A 25,033-nucleotide genomic window follows, 5' to 3' on the forward strand; every position below is an offset into this window, starting at 1 on the left:
AAACATTACAACTAGTTTGGACCTACTTTGAGTATGAATGTTTGGGATGGTTTGGGAACCATTTGGGAAGGTGAAGGAGAGGAGGGGAGATGAAAAAGTGAGGACTCAAGGAAGACACCAACCACCAGAAGAACCATTCCCTCGTTTTATTGTACACACCGCTTTTATTGACTTTTGTCTTGTCTACATCAGGTCATGTGATGTTGGCTACACAGGCACTTGGACAGAAAAAGAAAATCAGGGAGGAAGGAGGTCAAAGTCAACTTAATAGTCTTAATAACAGGACTTCACTTACAGGCGCCCTCTAGTGGAGATAATGTGTAAGGCAAAGGGGAAAAAAGCCCATTCTGTAGAGAGGTTGGAATAGTTTTACAGTGATTATTCAGGTTTTGTGGCTTCTTTTGACAGGATGTGCCTTCAACCCCCCCACCGCTGAACACAGGCAGCCCCTAAATGAGTGAGTAGAATGAATTGAAGCGAGCGATAATAGTAAATAATAACGCCCCTGTGGCATGTAGGTTATAAATAAAAGCATCTCCATAGAATCCATACAATTGAGACGAGTTAGTCACATGACATGTTAGATAAGATACAAGTGCTGCCTTCCACAGTGTGGCCCGCGTATTTACAAAAAAAAAGGTTGAATGCATAGATGCAATCCGGTGGATTCTGTGCAACCGATTCCAAATCGCTTTTCGGACTTTTCACCACGGGAGCAATTATTTTTGTTTTTAAAGCTACATATATCCGTTTTTTTTTGTTTGAATAAAAAAAATGGTTAATGAGAATGCATCGGGAGGGCGTGAATAAGTTATCTGAAGATGTAAAACAACTAGCCTGTCCATGTCATCCTACTTTTATTTTCTGTACACTTTGCACAGCGCAGAGGTGGAATTGAACGTTCTCCTGTCCATCACACCCGCGCACGCACGCGCACGCACACACACACAAACAAGAGAATTAAGGCTCAGCCACCGTGGGGGTCTAGTCTAGCAGGGAGGGCTCAGCAGGGCGGATAATGGTGGGCCGATGAGAGGGAGCCCCAGGGGGTCTTCGGCTGCAGTGTGGAGAGAAGACGGGAGACGTGAGACTCTTAGTGCTCACAAAAGTGACAGAAACCAAAACAACCCGACAGAGGGAAGATGAAGAGGGGCGGGGAGAGGGGCGGCGGGGCTTGTGTCCTACATAACATTTTAAGATGTCCTACCTGGGAACCCCGGGAGGGATGCGGGCTGGCCGGGAGGGGATCTGCGGGGGCGCGCTGAAGGGGTCCTGGAGGTTGTTGAAGGCACTGTGGGGCGGTCCTGGCCGAGAGGGGATGGGAGGAGCCCCGAAGGCGGAAGACGGGTTGAGCGGAGGGGCGCCAAAGGCAGGAGAAGGGTTCAGGGGGGGTCCGGGCGTCGGACCCCGGACTGCTGGTGGGCGGCTGGGCGGTGCGGCTGTGGCGGGCAGTGGCTTGTGCTGCGGGGTCGGGCTGAGTGGATGACAGAGAACATTGTCATCATTTGTTTGTGGGCAACGTCCTGTCAACTTCCTGTTTTGATTCCAGGCTACTTAAATATCCCTTAAAATAAAATCATGAATTCAAATCCTAATAACACCGCTAGGAAAAAGCATTTTTCCCATCTCACCTGGAGTCTTGGATCCAGGTGTTATTTACAGGTGGGGGGACCGGGGTGGCGATGGTGTTGGCGCTGATGTCGCCGATGATATGCAGAGCCTCCTTGAGGGCATGATACATGCGCAACATTTCGTCCCTGCGCTGGGCCTGGTCGGCCGACTCCTCCATCAGGGTGTTCTGGTCCCCAGAGGAGTAGAGGTAGGCCAGCAGCTCCGAGTGGATGAAGTCCTTGGCCTGAAGAACACAGAATACATGATCATCATGTCAATGGCAATTTCCCTGAGGGATCCCAAAAAGATTAATAAAAGTATTCAGTGTCTGTCATCTGTGCTCTTAATCACTATTTCAATAGCAAAAATGCATTTATACGTCTTTAACATTGTTTACACTAACGACACTGAAGCCATAAAAATGGCCACAAGGTGGCAGAAGTGCATTAGAAAATGAGTTAGCATGATCTATCTAACAGGTGTTTGACAGGACGTTAGCAAACTCACATTGTTGATCATGAGGTGCATGATGGTCTTGGGTACAAGGTCTCGGATGGATTTGTTGATGATACCAATGTACGAATCCACCAAGTTGCGGATCGTCTCCACTTGACGCTCCAGCTGAGGGTCCATAGAGAAGGTGTCCGCCGGAGCCACTTCCTCATTCTCCACCTATGGAAGCCACAAAACATACGCTGAAAACATAGTGTTTTGATTGACATGGCGTAGCAACAGTAGAGCCTGTTCATGAGCACCAAATGTCGAAAAACTACTTCCTGACCCCTAGCTGGACCAGCCTGTCCCTCAGGGTTTTTCATAAATTAATAAACGATCATTGTTTTGTGGTTACCTTAGTCCAAAAATAGTGGAATACACGTCATGTAGTATTTTGGTCACTAGGCATCAGTAACATTTCTTTACCTTACCTTACCTTTTACATTACCTTAACTTGCAGACAGTCCAATATGACAGTGACAAAAAGTCATCCTCCCATTCCGTGTGGAAGTGGTAAGTTTTTGGCTTTTTTGCTTTGTGCTTCCCACTCAGTTTCATACCTATTCTTAAATTAAGAATGGCTAAATTGGAAGCTAAGCTAATACATCACTATATTGACAGTTACTATGGTACCCATTATGTCATTGTATGGTCATATCACCTCATACGTCGGTACGTGACAAAAATAAAAAAACATTTAAAATAAAAAAATTTAAAACTTAAAAAAAAAAACTATATTAGGAAAGCAGGAAGTGAACAAATGTAACAGTTACTGATTGTAAAAGTACCAGATGGAAGGTGTGTGAGGCTGGAAGGATGCCAATCATTTTTTTTCTATGCTATGCAATCAACCCACATTACATTTGAGATACTACAACAAGTAACAACGAGTTACTACATATTTGTTCCTATTGCTTATTGTGCCTTGTATATTAGGTAATTGGGGTATGGAAGTGACTATAGGGGTGTTATATAATGTCTACATGGCTCTCTAACGACGTTAAAAACAGGTTTTCTATGCTCTAACTACAAAAACATTCCACATATTAATACTGAATCCTGGCTTGTGGAAATTCAACAATACCCACAACAACAACCAAATACCCACAATAAGAATAAAAAATAATTAAAAAATAAAAATAAAAAATAATATAATAAATATTATTATATTATTATATAATAATAATGAATAATAATAATGAATAATAAATAAAATAAATAATAATTATGAATAACAAAAAATAATTGCTTAATCGATTAATCTTCCATTAATTGATTAATTGTTGCAGCTCCTCTAGCTATGCTACTGTTTGTGTCCTCTCGTCCTACTCCTTAAAGAGGAGAAACACAGCTCTTAAAGCTACAGGCACACATAACGGCGTGCTCCCAGTAAGACATACAAATCCGCTATTGTGGGACCTCAGACTGATTCCAAATGTTTGATGCCCTTTCATGTTTGTTATGATGATTGCAGTGACGCTCTAACCTGGTCCTTCTCCGGGTAAACCCCGGCCCTGAGGAACGACGCCTTCCAGCTGTCCACATCCTCTTGAGAGTCGCACGCCAGCTCTATCTGTCGTAGATCCTTGTACACGTTCCTGCATTTAAAAAAATATATTAGCGTACTTCCACATTAAAAAGTACACATGTGGACCAAGATAAGCTTCCAGCTACTGACCTCTGCTCAGTGTTGAAGATGGCGAATATGTGCTTTGTGGACATGAAGCCTTTCTCGACGTCTCTGATCTTCAGGTTATCCAAAGGCAGCATGTACTTCTTTTCTTTTTCCTGATGGGAAAATAAATATTCATTTTAATTTGACGCACTGGAGATGCAAAAGATGGCAATTTAATTCCTCCAAAAAATGCCCCCCCATTGTAATTGGTGGTATTACATTCCCAATTACTGTGCTGCTTTTGCCTTGTATTGGTGTTTTAGTTCATTTAGCCATTTTTATGCTTAATTTAAGCCAAGATTAAGTACAATTTTAGTAATAATAGAACATATTCAACCACAAAACAGTAATCATTTGTTCATTACTTTGTGGAAAACCATGATCAAGTGAGGTTGCAGTGCCTGTAATAAATGACTATATGAGCAAATACATTTTGTGATATGATTATTATATAACGTTTGACTGCAAAAGAAAAGGCATGATCAGATAGGGTTGGGGGCGGTGGGGATGGTTGGAGGGGCGGAAGAAAAGGAAAAGCAAGGAGGAGTTGTGGAGGGGGGGGTGCCAGCTTTCACTGGTGAGAAGAGACATCTGGAAGCATTTATGTCTGCAGAGGGTGGCTCGGGCTCAACTGTTACGTCACTCGACTACACACACACACACACACACACACACACACACACACAAGGGTCAAACACCCCAGCACATGTGCAAAAGTCAAAGCAACATACATGAGTCTATACGTGTTGCATGAACATGCTACGTGATGCTGGAGTGCAAACAAACATTTTTGGTCCAACAGTCCAAACCTTAAAGGGACGAGCCTTAACACACACACATACACACACACACAAATGATCCCAACTCCCCCCTCGGCCCCCGTAACCCAGTATGATTTCCTGCAAATTCCAAAGTCGGATCCCGGCTGCAACACTTCAGCCCGCCTGCCACGTCAGTTTGCCTTCCACCATCCTCCCGCTCACGTCGGCACTCCCCCCCCCTCGTTTATTTTTTTTTTTGGTGCATTTTTGGGCCAAAAGGCAGCCAGCAAGAAAGTGCAACGTGTTCACTTAACATTTGGAGACGGACGCTGTGGACCACGGCTGTAGCTTGAATGCATTACTTGACCGCTTTGGAAGACTTGATGGGACGGAGGAGAGGTATGTAGCACATTTCCGATGTTGCGTTTATGAACACATGTTGCATAGGATTTATATGTCGTTACCATTTTACAAAATTAACTTTTGAATACACTTTCATTTGCCGGAAAAAAGACACATTGCATGATAATGTGAAGTAGTGCATGTGCTATATAGAGTATAACATACAGTGATTTCTCTATGTGCCCTTTGACCCCATAGTGGTAATGTTTAATCCCTGTGTACTCTTGTCCTAAGTAGCAACTAGCGGCCACAGTGACCTCGGGGTCCTTCACTCCCATCAGAGGCCTCCTCGCCGCCCCGCCTGCCCAGTGTTCAGACTACCTGTTCATCCGGTTACAGCTGAACAGTAGTCTGCACATTGGTTAGGCTGGGCTGGGACTCACACACAAACAGGAAGTGGATGAGGACACCTCTTACCTCGTCGTCTTTGTACCAGGACAGCGCCTCTGCTGTGAGGACAAACCAGTACTCCTTGGAGCCCCCCTTCATGATGCTGATGTTAATAGTCAGCCAGCCTTTCCTGATCACCTGGTCAGAAGAACAGGAAGTAGGTGTCAGGCTGAAGGGAAGCAGTTTTTTGACGTGAGGACCCTTGGTTCGCTAAGCATCGTTAGTATTAAGATGTGATTAACACTAATAAAGCTTACCTACTTACCTGCTTTGTCGATGCTGATGTTTTCTATCCTAAATCAAACATTTTATCGTCTTATAGGACTTGTGTGTTAGAGCAAAGAGGCGGAAAATGGAGTGGCAAAAAAAGACAATAATGCATGCATGACAGGACAATAATAGTCATGGAGAGTATACATGTGTACAAAAAAACAAGTTAGTCCTTTTTTTTTTTTTTTTTTACACCTCATGAAGCCAAAGACAGCAGCAAATTTAGCAGAAGAGGCTGTGCCAGTGGGGTTAATATCTGCTTCATTAAAACAGAGCACTAAAAAAAAGCACCGATAGGCTTAGTAAAGACGCTAGTATACAGAAAAAGAGTTCATTTTGTTCACTTAACAGCGAGTGCAGATAAAGAGGGAGCTCAAATCAAACCGGAGAAGACTTATTAACACAAATGATCTTTGCTAACTCCTTCCCTCTTCATCCCATCCTAGCAGGCTAACCTTATGAGAAAGAAAGCTCCTATAGTTTGGAGGCGCCAACATAAACATGGAAGGGAAAAAAGCAGGGCACATTAAAAGCTCAGCCAGCAGCTTGCCTTGGCAGCAAAATAACTTTCTCAGAAACACTAAATTGTTTCTCTGCAGGAGTCGACAAAAAAAAGATGCTGTGACACAGATAAGAAGTGTTTGTGTTGTTGTTTGCACTAGTTAGAGAAAAAGATGCAAAAGTATGAACCAATTAAAGGTTAAAAATCCAAATTAGAATGTAGGGTATTAAGCTGTTCTAGAGATCCTGCTAAACTGCAGCATCAAAGCCGTAACAGAAGTGCCTTTTACACAGAACCTAGCAAAGAGCCATATTAATTAAGGATCGGTCGATCACACTTTAACTCCGACAGAAATGTTTTGCACATGGTTTAATATTTACTCCTTTTAATGTTTATAATTGCGTTTAAATGTGTGTTTAAGAAAGCTGATTCCTACTGTGTTCAGTGTTTACATTTCAATAAATATTTCATTCATTCATTCATTTTCTACTGCTTTTTCCTCACGAGGGTCGCGGGGGTGCTGGAGCCTATCCCAGCTGTCTTCGGGAAAGAGGCGGGGTACACCCTGGACTGGTCGCCAGCCAATCACAGGGCACATATAGACAAACAACCATTCACTCACATTCTTACCTATGGACAATTTGGAGTCGCTAATTAACCTAGCATGTTTTTGGAATGTGGGAGGAAACCGAAGTCAATAAATATTTGTCATTGCAATTTTTTCATATAAATTGAGGGCGCAAAAGCAGTATAGGCCACAAATATCTGCCATCGGCTAAGGGTGAAAAAAAAATCGGTAAAAAAAAACATATCGGTCGATCCCTAATATTGATATGAACAGCATTAAATTTGGCGCTGACATTTTCTAATTGTATACAATTTATAAACAAATAATACAGACAATGTCAGGCCTCTGTTACAGCTCAGACACTATCCCCTCGAGAGGGGGGGCAAATTGCCAGTTTTGACTTAGTTCTCCCATTCCATATTGTGCTGTTTGTACACAACAGCCACACAGGAGAAAAGGCAAGGGGGAAATGCGCTACAAAGTCATAAGAAAGTAGAGTGGATTGGCATAATGAGGGTTAATTGATAATAGAAAGTGTTAATTTTTTAACTGGCTGTTAATGTGAATATGAGGTTGGTTTATGAAGTTAAGTCTGCATGCATTGTTGATGATATGATGAATATTTATTATTGATTGGATTGCCCCGACTCCCCCGCTGAGGTCCGGGATGATTTGTCACAAGGCAAACGTTTGAGTCAGGAGGTGGCAGCAGAGGCTAGAGCCTAAAGACAATGAGAACTGATGCCGTCCTACAGTCGGAGACCAAACCAAACCAAATTAGTGGTGTGGATATAATTATAGATAATTACAATTCCGAAGTGAGCGCACAGGTAGTCCCAAATTAGTGGTGACTGCAAGGCACGGTGAGGACCGCCGCCGTCAGCCCTGAGACTCTACCTGCTCCTCCAGGACCTCTCCAAGCACAGCCAGCTGCAGAGGGGTACAACAACTCAGTACGGTGACTGCGAGGATGTCCGCATTGGTGCCTCATCACATGGTCGTTTATCTCCTGGCCTAACTGTTTCGGGACAGCCTCAGCTCTGCTGCCTGCTCAGCCTTGCCTCTGCTGCCTTGCCTGGCAAGGTGTGGCTTATATCTGTAGGTACTTACCAGAATCTCACCCTGCAGTAATAAGGGAGGGGACGAGGTAGTATCAAAACAGTCGGAAGAAATGAGGAAGCAGGCAGTTAGAATTACTTCACGTATACCACAATTTGGTTATGTCAAATTCTATTGGGCAGGTTCATGCACGCTCTTTGAATTTCAACACAAAAAAAGATGCCGGCAAGTTAATGTGAGTTAATGTAACAGAGCAAATAAAGAAATGTAAATAAAATAAACACTTAATTGCAGCGGAAGAACATGCTAGGGTCACATGCAAACGTAGTTGCAAGGTGAAAAAAAGGGTGAGGGCTGCAGAAAAAAGCAGGGAGGAAAGGCTCTATAGGCTGACTAAAATAGCAGCTCTTCCCTTTCATCATGTAGCCTAAATTCTTACACACAAGGTGTACACTAACCTGGGTTTATTATTCTATAAAAAAACAAGACATTCTGCGGTTACAACACTGTACAAGGTGGATATTATTAGCAGCTATTAGCAGATATTATTAGGCCTAAATCATTGCTACAGTGGGGTATAATTAATAGGCTTGGTAATGGGAGGCGTCCGTCAAGGGAGATTAAATTTGACATTAGTTATAAGGCCAATGGCGGGTAATAAAACATACCTGGTTGGGAATGGCCCGCTTCTTGTTGGCCACTGTGTTTCTCTGCTGTGCACTGTCATCAAATAAAGATGGACAGAGAAGACATTAAGTATTGACAGAAAAACAAACATAAAATGTGCACTTAATTGTACAAGGAAATGTGGAAATCTTAAAAAGGGTCAAAAGTGTCGCAGTCTCACACGCACACTTACACACAACCCTACATTGTTTTGGTCGGCCCACCTGTTGCTGCTGTACCCCGGGGGGCTACCATCATCCAGCCTTCTGTGGTCAAGACTGAAAGTGATGTCATAAGAACCGTTAAGAGCCCTGACGGACCTCCAACGTGTTATACGGGAATCCACTCGCCATGCAGATGCGAGGCACCAATTGCACACACTGACTGACTTTGTTTATACGTTAAAATGTCACAACACACACACACACACACACACACACACACAGAAGGAGCAGGGGAGACTACCAGTTACAGTCACACCCAGGATGTGAAGGCCACCAAGAGTCATTTCCACTGCAGAAGCTAGGTGTCAGTGCAGTAAACCAACATTAGCACAACTCTGTTGACTGGCGCCATTGAGCAACCTTTACAGTCAAATAGCCTGTGGCAGGCTAATTGGAACTTGACTTAAAAGTGACTGCCACCTCCCACCCTGAAGATAAACATGCTCTTATGTAGCTGCGACAGCAACTGCAATGTTCAGGCACACGGATGCAATGCAGCTTCCAAGTAGCTAACTTATTTGTTAAACGGAGATTAAGTTTACTTTTTTATCTCACGAGCATCATATGATGCAGAGCACTTAATAAGGAATTTGACATCTGAAGCGTAAGAGAGGGGTTGGGTACTGGGTGCATACTTAGCAAAGCCAATGAAGTCCTCGTGGTTGGTGTTGATGTAGGACAGCTCAATGTCAATCAGCAGCAGAACCTTCATTTGAAGCAGAAAATCACAATTAGAGCGGAAGGGTTGCAATCAAATGTGATTCTTAGAAGTCACGAGCATCACAGAATTAAAAAAAAACAAACTGACACTATGTCTGATTAGCGAGTAAGTGAATGTTCATCACTTTGTTGTCACTTTGGCTCATAGTGGAAATACCCAGTAATGTAAACAACATCAAATGGGATTATTTTTGTGTCATCATCCAGCGTACCTGGTCTTTGCTCTTTCCTTCTCTTTCCCTAATATACGTGGTCACAATCCTCTCCGTCTCCTCTCGCAGTCTCGGGTAGGAATTGAGCTGAAAGACAAGAGCGACGCACAGCTGATGCAGCGCTGAACAAAGACATTGGCAAGTGAAGACATGTGAGTCGAGCCTAGTAAAGACTTACCAATAAAGAGAGGACAGGAGTGAGAAGTGAGAATAATAAAGATGAGGACAAAGAAAAGGGAAGGAGACAGTCAAGTGCCAGTTCAGGGCAACACAGTTTTTTCAAAAGACACTCGCATGTCCGTCTCTTCTTACATGGACTTTACCATCAGCCAGAGGACTAGAAATTACATTTTCTAACGATATAATATTTTAATTACACACATATCACACAGGTAAGCAACAATATGATATAAGAGTTACATCTGGCTGATAGTATAAGTGTTAAAGGTGAGAAGGCAAAGTGACAGGATGGGAGAAGCATAAAAGGTGGGACATTGTGAAGTGTCTCCCTCTGTCCAGAAGGGGGCAGAGGAACACTGTTACTATGGCAACCACTGCACCTTAAGGCCCCAGTACAGTATTATCCACCCCTCCCCATTGCTCCCAGGCCCATATGAATGTCAGGCTGCCAATGTGGCTCTGTGGGGGGAGCAGGCCAGGTTGGAATTTGGTTAGAGGGAGAGAAGCAAATGTGGAGGTGGTGTGGAGGCGACACTTTAATGAGCGGATGATGACTGCATATGTGATTGAAGCAGGCTGGTGCAGATTTGAAGTTGCGCTTAAAATCCGAAGACACGATTTGCATATTGAAGGTAAATGAGGAGGACACAAATGGCAGGGAGGGGGGGTTCAATGGAGGTTTTACTGAGAAGAGGGATTGCTTCTATTTCAATGTCGACACCCAGCGGGTGTTTCCAGCGGTTACCTTAACGGCACACTTTACGGCCAGTGCGGTGAGCTCGGACACCACGAGGTCCACACATTTGAGGCTGGGCTCTTTGAGTTTGAGGATCTGCTTTTTGACTATGGCCTCGAAAGCCAGGTCAGGGGTGAAGAGCCCCGTTCTGGGCGGTGTTAGAAGAAGGGTGCGTTTTGTCAGGGATAGCAGAGAGAGACAGAGGGAAGAATAAAAAGAAGGAAATAAAAAGAAGACATAGGGAGAGAGAAGAGAAAGTCTCAGTTCAGTTAGTCATTTTTAGTTGTTGACTAGAAGAATCAAGCAGAGGCAGACAAGCCAAAGGTTTTCACATCCTCGTCCCTGACTCGCCAGATCTTCTAAGCGTCAACTATAGTCAACTCCCTCTCAAGGACCTGACTTAGAGCGTAAGACCACCACGTTTTTTGTGCTGGCTTTTGGGGTTCGGAGCTGTGCGACCTGCGGCTTGTCCAGGAGAAACCAAAGATGCTCAGACAAGTACTGAAACATCTGGTATCCATGTCGACACGTCATCCTTCACAACACTCCACAACACAACAGTGCCGCTTGAACACAGGGCTCGCTTGACTCATTTTGGGTTGGAGGGCAAACTGTACAGAATATACAGTATGAGGTTTTACGTCAGTCTACCCTCCGTCAGACACGCCCACGGTCGCCCTGTGTCTCAAGCCGGGTCAGGAGATGCTGGACACCCCCCGCAGTACCTTGTTGGTGCACTGCCTGACTGTGTTGATGAGCTCCTGAATGACCAGATCGATACATTTGAGACAGGGCGTTTTCAGCTTAACGATCTGCTTTTTCACGATGGCCTCAAACGCCAGGTCTGGAGTGAACAGTCCCGTTCTGAGGATGCACAGAGAGACAAGAGGCACAGCGCACAGGACAAATGGGACAGTTAACAGACGGGTGGGGCCAAAGAACGACATGTGATTAAGACAATCAATAGACGAGCAGGCGGATGGATGAGACGAATAAAGACAGCGACAAAGACATAAACAAATAGTTTAACTACTATCGTTTGTGGCATATAGGCCGCTACTTCTTTCTTACGCAAATTTATGGCAAAAAACTACATTTCCCATGATACTTAGAGGGCAGTTCAGGCGGTAGTGATGTGGATGAGTGAAGTGGAAGCTAATATGACGTATCAAGTCTTATGCAGCGATCAGTAAAGTACATGCACAAAATTCCAGTCCAATATATGTATGCACGTAGACGACCACAATGTAACCTATCTGAGATTTTCAGCAGTGTTCCTATGGTTTTCATTACACATTTCAATTGGTCATGTACTGAAAGGAAAACACAAACTGAAAAAAACATTCCACAAAATAAATCTATACAGATTCTAATGATCCATGAATCACAAATAGGCCCCCAAACACAGAACAAACTAAGGCAATGCATGACAACATAGACAAGTCACATATAAGAAATCAGTAACTGGATTCCTTGAGGGTAAAAAAAAAAAAAGAAAATCAACATGCACAAATCTATGACTGCTATGTTTGATGATCAACCTTGAATGATTTGTGCGTGAAATCAGCAAATCGTTGTGTGTAAAGCAGAAAGTACATATGAGTACAGTGAGACAGGTTCTGCTTGCACTTGCCTGACACCGTGAACGTTCTTGATTGCGTGACTGATTTCCCGCCGTAGCTCCTTCTCATCAAATACAATCTGTATCAGCCGGGGCGGAAAATACAAATATTAATTTCACAAACATAAAATATATCACTGTGTACTACTGTATTACAACATATTTTGCCCCGTGGTGCCAGACTGACCTTGACTAGTTCGAATGGGAAGCGCTCGTGAAAGATGCGGTTGATCTTGGCGCCACCAGACAGCTCGTTGGTGTCTACCTGGTCTCCAGAGCCTTCAATTCGCTTCTCAAAGTCCACGCCAAACTGCTGCACCATCCTGTGGCGGAAAAAGAGGCACCATATAAGAATAACCTCAATGTCTAGACTGTGCTTGTGCTTGGCGTTGTAGCAAACAATGGCTGCCGGCTGCACTCACTGCAATAAAGCCTTGGTCTTGCGTGTCGGGTCATCTGGACGGAAATTCTTGTATTCCTCCACCTCCTTTTCTAGGGAGAGGAGCTGACTCTGTAGCTTACTGCGCAGACCGGGAAGTGTGTCCCTGATGTGATTGGTCAGTTGCTGGAGGCAGAAAAAACATAATTAGACAAGTTGCATTTGCATTGACTAGCCACGTTTACATGACAAGTTTTTCCCTTTCCGAAAGCAATGGTATACATGGAAAGGAATATTCCAATCGCATGTCTACATGCGCTGCTATAATCAACCAGAATAGTCAATGGGGCATGCGCAGTAAAGCGTAAACACCAATATCATGTGATACCGACTTCCTCCAGTTTTTCTTTCACTTGTTGGAATAACTCCGTATTGCCAGTTTTTCCTTCGTCCAGTCTTGAAATTTAGTTTGAATCAAAAACAAACTTTCCACAGCAGTCCAGTGGCGATTGCTCGCCTCCATTTTTTTTTTTTTAAATCGAAGAACGCCTCGAGCTGCGTTTTACGTCATATATCAGCATTCGCTGAAAGAACGCACAAGGGAACTAAAGATTAAGTTCAATCTTGCTAATATTTTATAATTAAGCTCAGCACATGTTTTATATAGATATGTATTTTATTTTTTTAATAAAACTGGACTTGTGAATGGCGTATAGAAGGGTTTAGATTCTGTTCCACAGATGGCGCTAATGCACACGAAAGCTGCTCGCCAACCAACAATAAACAACAGAAGAAGAAAAACACCACGAAGAAGAACGCAGTCTGACAACTTTCCGATTGAGCGGACCTCAATCGGTTTGGGGAAAGGAATATTCCGATTATATATTCATTGGGATTGGCACTTTTCTTTCGGAATGAGGTGCATACAAAGGTTACAGCAAATAACCCGAATGGAATTGGAATATTTGGGTCCATGTATACGTGGCTACTGACAGCCATTTTTGGTTTGGAGTTTTGGGGCATTTTTGCTTCACTTACAAGACCCACAGAATATTGAGTTTTATGACTACAAAAACATTAAATCTATGTAAAGAAACTTTAGACTCTCTTCTTTCAACAGAAAAAAATGTTTGTTTCTAGCCTTTTTGGGTCTTTATAAATGGTCAATAGAACATAGGGTGTTTTCAGCAAAAACACAATTTTGACCAAAAAAACAGAAAAAATGTACTTTTCTGCAATGGAGTTAAGAGTACACACCTGGTTAAGAGCCTTTTGTAGATGCGGCGTACCCATTCGCTCCGCCATGTGTCTGTAAGCAGGGTGGGAGAGGAAGAATTTTCTCTCGGCCGCCAGAGCAGCACGGATGTCCTTCTTGCCGTCAATGTCTTTCTGACTTCTGTTTACCACGCCGATGTAGCCTGCATACACAAAACACACAAATGGCTTACTTGCTTTAGAATAAACAACAAAGCCGTTCAATAATAAAATTACCTCTGCGCAGTGGCAACAGTTTATTTTCAAGGATGTCCTTTGCGTCAGTGCCTTCATCCATCAGGTCCAGCTTTGTGATCACGCCAATGGTGCGCAAGCCTGCACAGATGTGCCAAAATTTGCAGCCGGTTAGAATAAAACAAGGAGAAAATTGAGAGCATCTACAAACTACATGCCAACTGCACCAGAGAACCAGGTGCTTACCCTGGGGGTCCACCTCCTTGGCAATCTTTAGCGCGTCCGAGTTGGCAAGGTCGGTGTTGGCCGGCGTGACAGCGAGGATCAGACAGCTTTCCTTGGTGATGAACTGCAAGAGCATATCCCGGATCTGGTGCTCGATGTCCACCGGCTGGTCTCCCACGGCAACTTTAGTCATTCCCGGAAGGTCGATCAGGGTCAAATTCAAAACTGTGACAAGAAGGGGAATAGAGATGAAAGATGTTTATAGAAAATTAATTATTAATGAGACTAATTCTGATGGAAATGTAAACATACTCCAAATAGAATGTCTGATACTCTCTGCAGTTGAGTAAATAAACCAACCAGCCGCTATTTGAGTAAATTAAATATTCATTTTCCTTTTGATTGGTAGGCTTTAACATTACACGTGTATACACAGAGCCGTTGTGATGGTCATCTGTGGCAGTGAAGCCCAGCAGTAAGACTCCTTATTAAGTGTTTGTACTGTATGTTTCATTGTAATGTGTTACCATGTGGAGAGTAGACCCTCAAGTTAATTGGGATGGGAGAGATGCCCTTGTTGGAGCCTGTTATCCTGTCCGTCTCCGCCTCGATTTCCGCGCGTACCTCGTCAAAATCCACAAACTTCTTTCCCTTGCAGTGCAGGAATTCAGCATATTCTATACACAAGGGAGGAGAATGGAGGATGAGGGAAATGACAAAAAGGGAAGGGAGCATATTAAATTAAAAAGGGTGCCTCAGGCGAAGCGGCAGCACTGAGAGACAGGGGAGTGATGAAGCACAGCGGGGAGACAATATTTTGCGGTTATAAAATTTTGTACCGACTCGCTCACCTGCTTTATTGTTGACCAACTGCAAAATGAGAGGTCTGCGAGTAACAATGCCTGATCCTCTCGGAAGGAAGTCCCTTGGGTGAGACAGACAGAAAGACAGAGAAAGTTCAATAAACAGCAGGAACAAAAAAACATGTTGGGTAACAAGGCCGGAGCAAAGAGAAACACACAGAAAGAAATATAAAATGTGGGGGAGGGGAGATTTCACACCACCAACCTGCCACACGCAGCAAATCAAATGTGACAAAGTCATTCTGCCACAGTTCACAGTTCCACATTTCCAAAAGGAGTAGGAAGAAGCTTATTAAATCCTACCCCTTCCATCTGGTACTTTTACAATCAGTAACTGTTACATTTGTTCACTTCCTGCTTTCCTAATATAGTTTACGTTTTTTTGTTTTTTATTTTGTCACGTACCAAAGTACGAGGTGATATGACCATCCAATGACATAATGGGTACCATAGTAAGTGTCAATATAGTGATATGTATAGCACATCATGACTGGTTCAACTGGACTCTTCATCCTTGTATTTAGCAACTGCTTGTATTGTTTCTTGAATTGGCTCATCGTTGTGCATTGTTTGAGGGTCTTACTCAATCCATTCCATAGTTTAATTCCACATACTGAAGCTATGGCTTTTTAACGTAGTCCTAGCATATACGTGTTTCATCTAGTCCAGATGCTTGGATGCCAACCTGGTGTTCCTGGCATGACCAGCAAGGAGGAGGCACCCGGGGTAGAACAAAGACTCGCTAAAAGGCATTATGACTTTAGACTGTTTAGAAAAGCTTTTACATAGCTTGCCTATTTTAATGCATATTTAATCTCTTTGGTTCACTGTGTTGTGTTAGTTTGGCTTTGGTAAGTTCCACCTCCACTACTCTACTTATTTTGGATGTTCTTATTGTGTTATTGTGACACTTGCTGTTAACTTTTATTCTTTTATTGTAACTGTTGCACTTTTGAGATCATTCATTTGATGTAAAGTGCGTTATAAATTAAATTTATTATTATTATTATGTCTAGCAGCTGGCCTGAAAGAGGTGGCCGAAGACCAACAAGTCTTGACTCCTTACTGTGGTGTTAATTAAAGTATTTACTGAGTGAACTATGGGCTGTTTCTACTGTTTGCTACTTTTTACTATTTGCTCATTCTGGCAAAGTATTCCCAAACACATTTTAGCAGGAAGCAGCAGTGCTACAACAATGCACCCACGACAATAATCATACAGTATATACACATCAACAGCATTAACCACTAATGAGTTTGTACTCCTTAAACCTGCACTTTATTAAGTGATTACATACAATACAGAGTCATTCGGCAGTACATGATCTTTTAGGGTGCAATTAGCCGTTAAGGGATCTACAACATGGCTCTTTTATATATGACAAACAAGCCATTGTGCAAGTTACGGGAACAAGCTGGACTAATGGTCTCAATAAAGCTTTTGTGTGACCCACCCTGTGTCAATACAAGTGGTTTGAGCCACTTGTATTGCCTCATACTTGCTACACGCAAACGACTAACTACAATGGTGATTACAATTTAAACGCTGCCAGTGTTACTGGTGTGTTAAGGGAAGAGGACACCTATAGGATGGCTCGTGTTATGTTCAAGCGACAGGAAAATCATGGAATGTTTAACTACCAGGCCAAAGTCGCTTCTTAACTCCCCCTCCCACTTGTGAACATCTGGTGGCAATAACCCACTTCTGTTGTGTGACGGGGCGACCAGAGGCGTTTCACTAGCCTACATTTGTCCTTACGCAGCACTCTATTGGGGCGTACACGCTTGAGCAGAACGTTGGTCAAGCTCATCTGACTTCATACTGGAAGCAGTGAGTCAGCCCCAGTACCAGAGAGGAAGAAAGGGCTGGCGTCTATATAACAGGGAAGCAGTTATAGTGGGACACGGTGGAGAACGTTCGAGATAGGCTCTTACATCAGCAGAAAGCCAACAGCGCTGCGTCATGCACATAATGTAGAGCACGCAGGATTTGTTCAAGCCACAGACAGTATAGAAAGCTCCTAACAATGAACAAGAACCGTTGTCAACAACCTTTCTGGGCGATTTCAAAATGTCCTTGTAAGTAAATGCACCTTACTGACCTTTGTGTGCAATAATGCATCACATCAACATTTAAAACCAACAAGAAAATATACAAATGTCACTTCTAAGCAAGATCTTATTAATTTTCTCCTAAAATGAAGACAGTAAATCAAATAACATGTGCGGTGAAAATGCTTTGGAGGACATAGGTCAGCATACATTCAATACAGATATAACTAAAGTGTTGTATAATTATTAGATAAATGCTCAATGACTTGTGGACAATTAATGACAATGTCCCACGCACGCCCCTGCAAACATGGCGGCCATTTTTAAAAAAAATTTGGTTCAAATTTGCACCCTTTTGGTTTACGCATACAGTTTGTACATTCATATACAAAATGCAAAGAAAGAATTGAACCTCAACATTGGCAACATTCCTACAAACTGCTTCTTGAGTATTAAACTTAATAAAAGAGTTGTATAGTTTAATTACATTATTACCAACCACAGGGGTAAAATTGCATCATGAGTCACATGATGTCAGAAACACGACAGGTTAGGGTTAGGGTTAGGGTTAGGGTTAGGGTTAGGTCATGGGAACAACTGTCATGAATATAAAGCTCACATGCCATTGGTTAGGGCCATCAGTTAGGGTCATCACACACCTGACGTAGCATGAAGATGGACAGGTGGAGAGCATGTGGTGCTGCAAGATTGACACTGTCAAGTGTCGACCACTCACAATGAACAAGCACATTGATCAAACAGAGTTACAAAGCAGGCAACAATGGAGTCATGGGGGTGGCGAGTTGGTTTGATAGCGGTGGCATATTGAAAGGAAGTCAGAGGCCCGGATTCCATTATTGATGGGCTGTAAATGATAGACGAGGCTGAGCAGATTGTGTATCGTTTCATGAATTATGGATGGACGAGAACGAGCATCGGCGGTGCAAGTCCCCCATTGGAGAAAGCACAAAAGAAGAGAGAGTAGGGCAGAGGGAAACTTGGACAAAAAAAACCATTTGTATCTTTATAAAGAGATCATGTTTTAATGTATTATATCATTAAAGTGAGCAGGTGTAAGTAATGTTGTGGCAAGTAAGTGTATATTTATGCTTCTATAATCCAAGACACCAACAATGAGCCTAATTCATCATCATCATCCATCATCTAATGGGTTTTTAATGGCACTGCAGCGTTTCATTCACAACATTTGAGATAAAGAATCTGTTGCGGCTTTGAAACCAAGATATGATTCTACCACTACTGTTTTCACACCAAGGCCGATAACAGCAGATAGTACAAGAAGACCCTCCACCCTGGACAGCTTGCAGTGCTGAGATATGATGCCCTTCCTCCACGTTACCGCAGAGCTAGCCAAAATAATCAACAAAACTATGAGTTTGTTACTATCAAAATTCAGTGAACTGTAAATTAGGTGTACTAAAATCAGATTCCTCATAGCGGAAGGGTGTAAACCAAGAAACACCTAAAAGGAGCAGTGCTATGACACAATGCAAACTTGAATAAACTGTCACATTATTAAGAAATCATATTTTCCAAAGAACCACAACTACCATCCCAAATACGTCAACTCAGGTTTCAAATAAGTGAAGCAGAAGTATAATGAATCGGGGCCTAAAGCAACTAAATTACTTAACAATAGGAAACAATAGGCAGGTAGATAGCACCATATGTACCATCCGAGATCCAGGAACTACTAAACTATAACATAACAAATATACGATAACATAACAGGAAGTACCACTACTATAAGTATTTTTCTACAGAATCCTCTGAAGCTCCTCTGGAGGCTGCACTGAACTAGACTTAGTTAACATTGGCGACGTGCAGAAGAAAATCAACAGAGCAGAAATTACTTCATAAGAAATTAGGTACGCAACCGGCAACTCCAAATCAAATAAGACCCTGGGGAGTGACGGGTTTCCGACAGATTGGAAAAAAAATATTCAGGGAGGAGTTGCCCCCCCCTCTTGCTGAAAACATTTAATTGGATTAAAAATGATGGTAAAACGTCCCCCATCACGGAAAGGGGCAATTATAAGTCATCATAAAAAGAAGGGAAAGACAGGGAAATTGTAGGAAGCTATAGAGCTATTAAAATTTTTAATACCGACTACAAGTTATATACATTGATAATTGCGAAACGACTCCAGCAATTTCTCCCAGAGTTGATTGACCGAGATCAGACAGGATTTATGATAAACACATAATAATATTACACTTGGTAGATAACAGCTATAATACTATTACGATGCTGAAAAGGCTTTTGATAGGGTCAGGTGGTCAATCCTTAGCTTTAAGAGACAATCAGCTGTATGTATAAAAAAAACGCTTTATCGACAGCAAACAGCAGAGTCAAAGTGAACGGGTCATTAACACCAGTGTTTACACTGGAAAGGCGAACTAGACAAGATTCGAAGTAAGACCTTATCGATATACAGTGAAGAAAATAAGTATTTGAACACCCTGCTATTTTGCTATTTCTCCCACTTAGAAATCATGGAGGGGTCTGAAATTTTCATCGTAGGTGCATGTCCACTGTGAGAGAGATAAACTAAAAAGAAAAATCCAGAAATCACAATGCATGATTTTTTAACAATTTATTTGTGTGATACAGCTGCAAATAAGTATTTGAACACCTGTGTATCATCTAGAATTCTGACCCTGAAAGACCTGTTAGTCTGCCCATTAGAAGTCCACCTGCACTCCATGTATCATCCTGAATCAGATGCACCTGTTTGAGGTCGTTAGCTGCATAAAGACACCTGTCCACCCCATACAATCAGTAAGACTTTAACTTGTAACATGGCGAAGACCAAAGAGCTGTCCAAAGACACCAGAGACAAAATTGTACACCTCCACAAGGCTGGAAAGGGCTACGGAGCAATTACCAAGCAGCTTGGTGAAAAAAGGTCCACTGTTGGAGCTATCATTAGAAAATGGAAGAAGCTAAACATGACGGTCAATCTCAATCGGAGTGGAGCCCCATGCAAGATATCACCTCGTGGGGTCTCAATGATTCTAAGAAAGGTGAGGAATCAGCCCAGAACTACACGACAGGACTTGGTCAATGACCTGAAAAGAGCTGGGACCACCGTTTCCAAGGTTACTGTAGGTAATACACTAAGACGTCATGATGTGAAATCATGCATGGCACGAAAGGTTCCCCTGCTTAAACCAGCACATGTCAAGGCCCGTCTTAAGTTTGCATATGACCATTTGGATGATACAGAGGAGTCATGGGAGAAAGTTTTATGGTCAGATGAGACCAAAATAGAACTTTTTGGTCATAATTCCAATAAGCGTGTTTGGAGGAAGAAGAATGAAGAGTACAATCCGAAGAACACCATCCCTACTGTGAAGCATGGGGGTGGTAGCATCATGCTTTGGGGGTGTTTTTCTGCACATGGGACAGGACGAGTGCACTGCATTAAAGAGAGGATGACTGGGGCCGTGTATTGTGAGATTTTGGGGAACAACCTCCTTCCCTCTGTCAGAGCATTGAAGATGGGTCGTGGCTGGGTCTTCCAACACGACAACGACCCGAAGCACACAGCCAGGAAAACCAAGGAGTGGCTCCGTAAGAAGCATATCAAGGTTCTAGCATGGCCCAGCCAGTCTCCAGACCTGAACCCAATCGAAAATCTTTGGAGGGAGCTCAAACTCCGTGTTTCTCAGCGACAGCCCAGAAACCTGACTGATCTAGAGAAGATCTGTGTGGAGGAGTGGGCCAAGATCCCTCCTGCAGTGTGTGCAAACCTGGTGAAAAACTACAGGAAACGTTTGACCTCTGTAATAGCAAACAAAGGCTACTGTACCAAATATTAACATTCATTTTCTCAGGTGTTCAAATACTTATTAGCAGCTGTATCACACAAATAAATTGTTAAAAAATCATGCATTGTGATTTCTGGATTTTTCTTTTTAGTTTATCTCTCTCACAGTGGACATGCACCTACGATGAAAATTTCAGACCCCTCCATGATTTCTAAGTGGGAGAAATAGCAAAATAGCAGGGTGTTCAAATACTTATTTTCTTCACTGTACCACAGCCTTGCTGGAGACATTGTGGTTCCTCAAATGTTCCTCATATCATACACACATCTTTTGGAGTTGTAAAAAGGTACAATTATTTGGGTGAAAAAGTACATTCAACTTTAGCCAAGGTACTAGGATACAAGATAGGACATATTGTAACTGTGGTGCGGATAGAGGATCGTTGGTTGGCTAAGGTACTGGAAAGCCATCACTAGGAACTGGTACAGACTGGAACCACCCACCCTGAGTCAATGGCCGGACATTATAAAGAACTGACTCATTTATTACTCCTGAAGGGAGATGGTTGAAATGGACCGCTAGTGAAAACATTAAAGGATAGTACAACTATACATGTATAGATTTATAGGATACCTAAGCTACTATAGAAGGTGTAAACAGGCACTGGCAATTTAAAAAAAAAAAAAAATCCCGATTGTTTATTATTGAGAACTGATATTTTGTTGAAACTTATCTATGTTATACTGCTGACTATTAAAAAACAAAAAAAGGTAGAAAAAATATACATGTATAGATTTATAGGATGCCTAAGCTACTATAGAAGGTGTAAACAGGCACTGGCACAGTGTTACAAGTGAAAGTTATGCTTGAAATGTATCTTTCCCCTAAAAAAATTTCCCTATTGTTTATTATTGAGAACTGATATTTTGTTGAAACTTACCTATGTTATACTGCTGACTACAAAAAAACGAAAAAAGGTAGAAAAACTACACATGTATAGATTTCTAGGATGCCTAAGCTACTATAGAAGGTGTAAACAGGCACTGGCACAGTGTTACAAGTGAAAGTTATGCTTGAAATTTATCTTTTCCCTAAAAAAATTTCCCTATTGTTTATTATTGAGAACTGATATTTTGTTGAAACTTATCTATGTTATACTGCTGACTACAAAAAAACGAAAAAAGGTAGAAAAACTACACATGTATAGATTTCTAGGATGCCTAAGCTACTATAGAAGGTGTAAACAGGTACTGGCACAGTGTTACAAGTGAAAGTTATGCTTGAAATTTATCTTTTCCCTAAAATTTTTTTCCCGATTGTTTATTATTGAGAACTGATATTTTGTCGAAACTTACCTATGTTATACTGCTGATTACTAAAAAACGAAAAAAGGTAGAAAAACTTTTTTTCCTGATGAAAGATGGGTGTAATCTTTTTTTTTTTTGGTATATGCCCCAAGACACAATATTCTGCACACCTTGAAAAATCACTTACAATCCATCAAAAATGGAAAAATTAAAAATGGCTGGGATTGAAAAAGGTAGGTAAGTTTGATCAAATGTAGAATTACTACTGCTTCTGTTTGACATTAGCATGGTGGCAATAACGCCTCGCACACTGCCACATCAATATTACGTGTGTTATCATTTCTAATAGCGATGGCATACTTCACCGTCTGATTGAGACAGTGTTTCTCCAAACGAGAATTGTAATCTACCCCTAAACCCGACTACTCCTCACTTACAAAAAATGCAGCATTCACAAACGCCAAAGCGATTTGATTATCTTTCGTCCGACAAAAGCACCCAATGTGTTCATTCTGCTCACCTGTGACACACTTGGGAGGGAATGCTGGTTCAAATCACATCCACAAGACGGGCCAAACACAGCACGAGTGCGCAAACTCAATTCACCCGGCCTAGATCCACCGGGTTAAAATGGGGACTGTTGTCAATAGCAGAAACGAAAACATGTTCTTCTTTCTGCACGACTTTGTTGTGTGCATAGTGATGCAACTACAATGGCAGACGTGCAGACTGTGACGTCAAAATTCTAGGCAGGAGACAACAAAGGCGGAGGACATATGTTTCTTATCAGAATGAAAAAAGCTTCGACGATGGAACACGGAAAATAACCGTTGCAGGGTCAAACTATCACCATATTCAAACCTTTACTATGATATGGGCAATGTCCTAATAACTGTAATTATCATAATTTTCTAGAAAGAAGCAGAACAAAACTAAAGTCTAACCTGCCTTGTAAAAATTTAGCATCCTGTCTTATCCAAAGATGGTCGGGCCTTTGAAGTCCAGAAAACAATCAGTTACATCCTGCATTGTATGACTTTCATTCAATTTTAAGAGATTCCTCCACCACATGAGACTACTTCGCTTATATTGTGGCAGGAGGAAGAGAAAAAGGGAAACGGATTAATTTCTTGCCTGGAGGACACAAGAGATGGAGCACATACGCAGACAAGTAAAAACAACAACAATGAACGATCTGGCCTTGAATGAGCCACAGTGACTGGAGCACACCCAGTTTTATGTTGTTGTGGGGGCACCTCCTACTCCCATGTTTGACTTCTCCTGTTGCAATTGTCAACCCTGATGTTACTGATCGAGCTGCAGTATTACTGTGCAGAGTGCGGAAGGGTAATGACAATGGACTGAAGGTCACTTGTACATTTGCATATGGTTGACAACACCAAAGGGAAGTAAGCAATAAAACCCAAGTCAGATCTGTCTTTCTCACAGTGCAAAATCTCAAAATGATAAACTGAGTCTAGGCCGCATGCGTTTTCGTCTCCACAAGCAAGTTTTGACAGGCACTTTGTCAAGAAGGGCGCATGAAAGCCAACAACTCTCTTACACCGCTTTCACAGCCAATGCGCTTCCTCCTTTTTGCATGACGGCTCATTCCCTGAGCAGGTTGCACATTAGCACTTCTGTTGCAGGGAAAACCTGCTAAACAAGCTGGTTGAGAACGAAACGGGCCTGTTTGGTTTCTTTTTATCTGCAGGGTGATCTTATTCCCTGCTGATATGGGAGAGACAACAGGACCTTGTGAGAGTGAGAGACGTTTTAGTCTATTCCCTTCAATTCCTGACGTAAAAAGGAGCAAAAGAGGAAGATGCAAAAGGAAGTTGTCTGTCTGCACTTTTTAACCAAAAAACATTGCAAGAAGCCACTGTAAAAGGGAATGTCTATAATTCTAGCTGCTATAGAACACATTCTAAAAAGAAAAGGTCAAAATTAAATACATTTCCCAGCATGCACTTCCTTTACAATTAAGACAGAACAAGCTATGACTCAGTGTAAGTCACTGCTGTGGGTGTGGCATTTAAAGTATCCCCATTTATCAACATGACTCTATATAATATGAACTTTACACAAAATTAAATGTGAACAAATACAAGATACTGGACCTTCATTTATTTGAAAAACTGTCAACATTTAATGGAGGAAATCTATACTGCTAAAAGTGTAGAAGGGTAAGTTCCAAATACTGTAGTGCGAAACAAATATTTTCAATGCAAATATCGCAGTAGTTACTTAGGACTGCCCTTGCATTGACGTAGGATTAACATTGCACTTTTAGAAAAACTGCATAACATGACAACATAACGTTAAAAATATTTACAACCGGTTTAATTCATCTTAGCCGGGTTAGCTCAGCTAGCCAGCGTCGCTTACCTGCCCACAAAATTCTCCAAAACCGAGCTCTTCCCGGCACTCTGCCCTCCGACCACGGCGATCTGAGGAAGGTCCAAGTTGCAACTCTGTCCGATGGAGCTGAAGGCGTCCTGGAGCTTGTTGATGAGGGGAATCAGGTCTTCCATGCCCCGGTTCCCCATGGCTTCGTTAGCTCGGTGAGCCCCACACAAGCGGTACAAAAAATAGAAGCGGAGGCTAACGTTAGCTAGCCGCGTAGATTAGCTTGCTGGGTACTGACGAGAATTCCCGCAGTAATCAAAGGGCGGAAACTTTGACTTTCGCGGTAAACGCTGGTAAGGTCCCAGATGTGTAATTCACATAGCAAACATGTCGTGTTCCAATAAAGACATTAGCTACTCTTTGAGTGGAGTCGAGGCGGACGGAAAAAGTCGAAAAACAAAACTTCCTCTCCACAAACACTATCCGGTCAGCGGGGACTCAACATCCGATAGACACCGGCAA

At 42.3% G+C, this 25,033-nt stretch overlaps 1 protein-coding gene across 5 annotated transcripts; it reads right to left on the reverse strand.

Moving 5' to 3' along the window:
• Positions 1-131: 131 nt before the first annotated feature.
• On the reverse strand, positions 132-25,023 carry dnm2a (dynamin 2a). 5 transcript variants are annotated; one of them, XM_058050423.2, is made up of 21 exons: positions 24,551-25,023; positions 14,997-15,070; positions 14,673-14,822; positions 14,167-14,370; positions 13,963-14,061; positions 13,729-13,889; positions 12,515-12,657; positions 12,280-12,415; positions 12,105-12,172; positions 10,481-10,619; positions 9,556-9,642; positions 9,259-9,329; positions 8,402-8,453; positions 7,785-7,796; positions 5,362-5,472; positions 3,785-3,894; positions 3,593-3,704; positions 2,119-2,283; positions 1,632-1,855; positions 1,208-1,474; positions 132-1,057 (listed from the first exon to the last, which is right to left on the reverse strand). In XM_058050423.2, exons 1-21 carry the CDS (start codon positions 24,709-24,711, stop codon positions 985-987), a joined length of 2,619 nt encoding a protein of 872 aa, XP_057906406.1. In that variant the 5' UTR covers positions 24,712-25,023; the 3' UTR covers positions 132-984. The 5 variants fall into 5 exon arrangements, with proteins under 5 accessions (XP_057906406.1, XP_057906403.1, XP_057906404.1 ...); XM_058050420.2 differs by lacking the exons at positions 7,785-7,796; positions 10,481-10,619 and adding exons at positions 7,572-7,604; positions 11,197-11,335 and having other exon boundaries at positions 24,551-25,022; XM_058050421.2 differs by lacking the exon at positions 10,481-10,619 and adding an exon at positions 11,197-11,335 and having other exon boundaries at positions 24,551-25,022.
• Positions 25,024-25,033: the final 10 nt, after the last annotated feature.

The sequence above is a fragment of the Doryrhamphus excisus genome, linkage group LG16 (assembly GCF_037039965.1).
Source record: "Doryrhamphus excisus strain RoL-2023G ecotype Guam linkage group LG16, RoL_Dexc_Guam_v1.1, whole genome shotgun sequence".
Lineage (NCBI taxonomy): Eukaryota > Metazoa > Chordata > Actinopteri > Syngnathiformes > Syngnathidae > Doryrhamphus > Doryrhamphus excisus.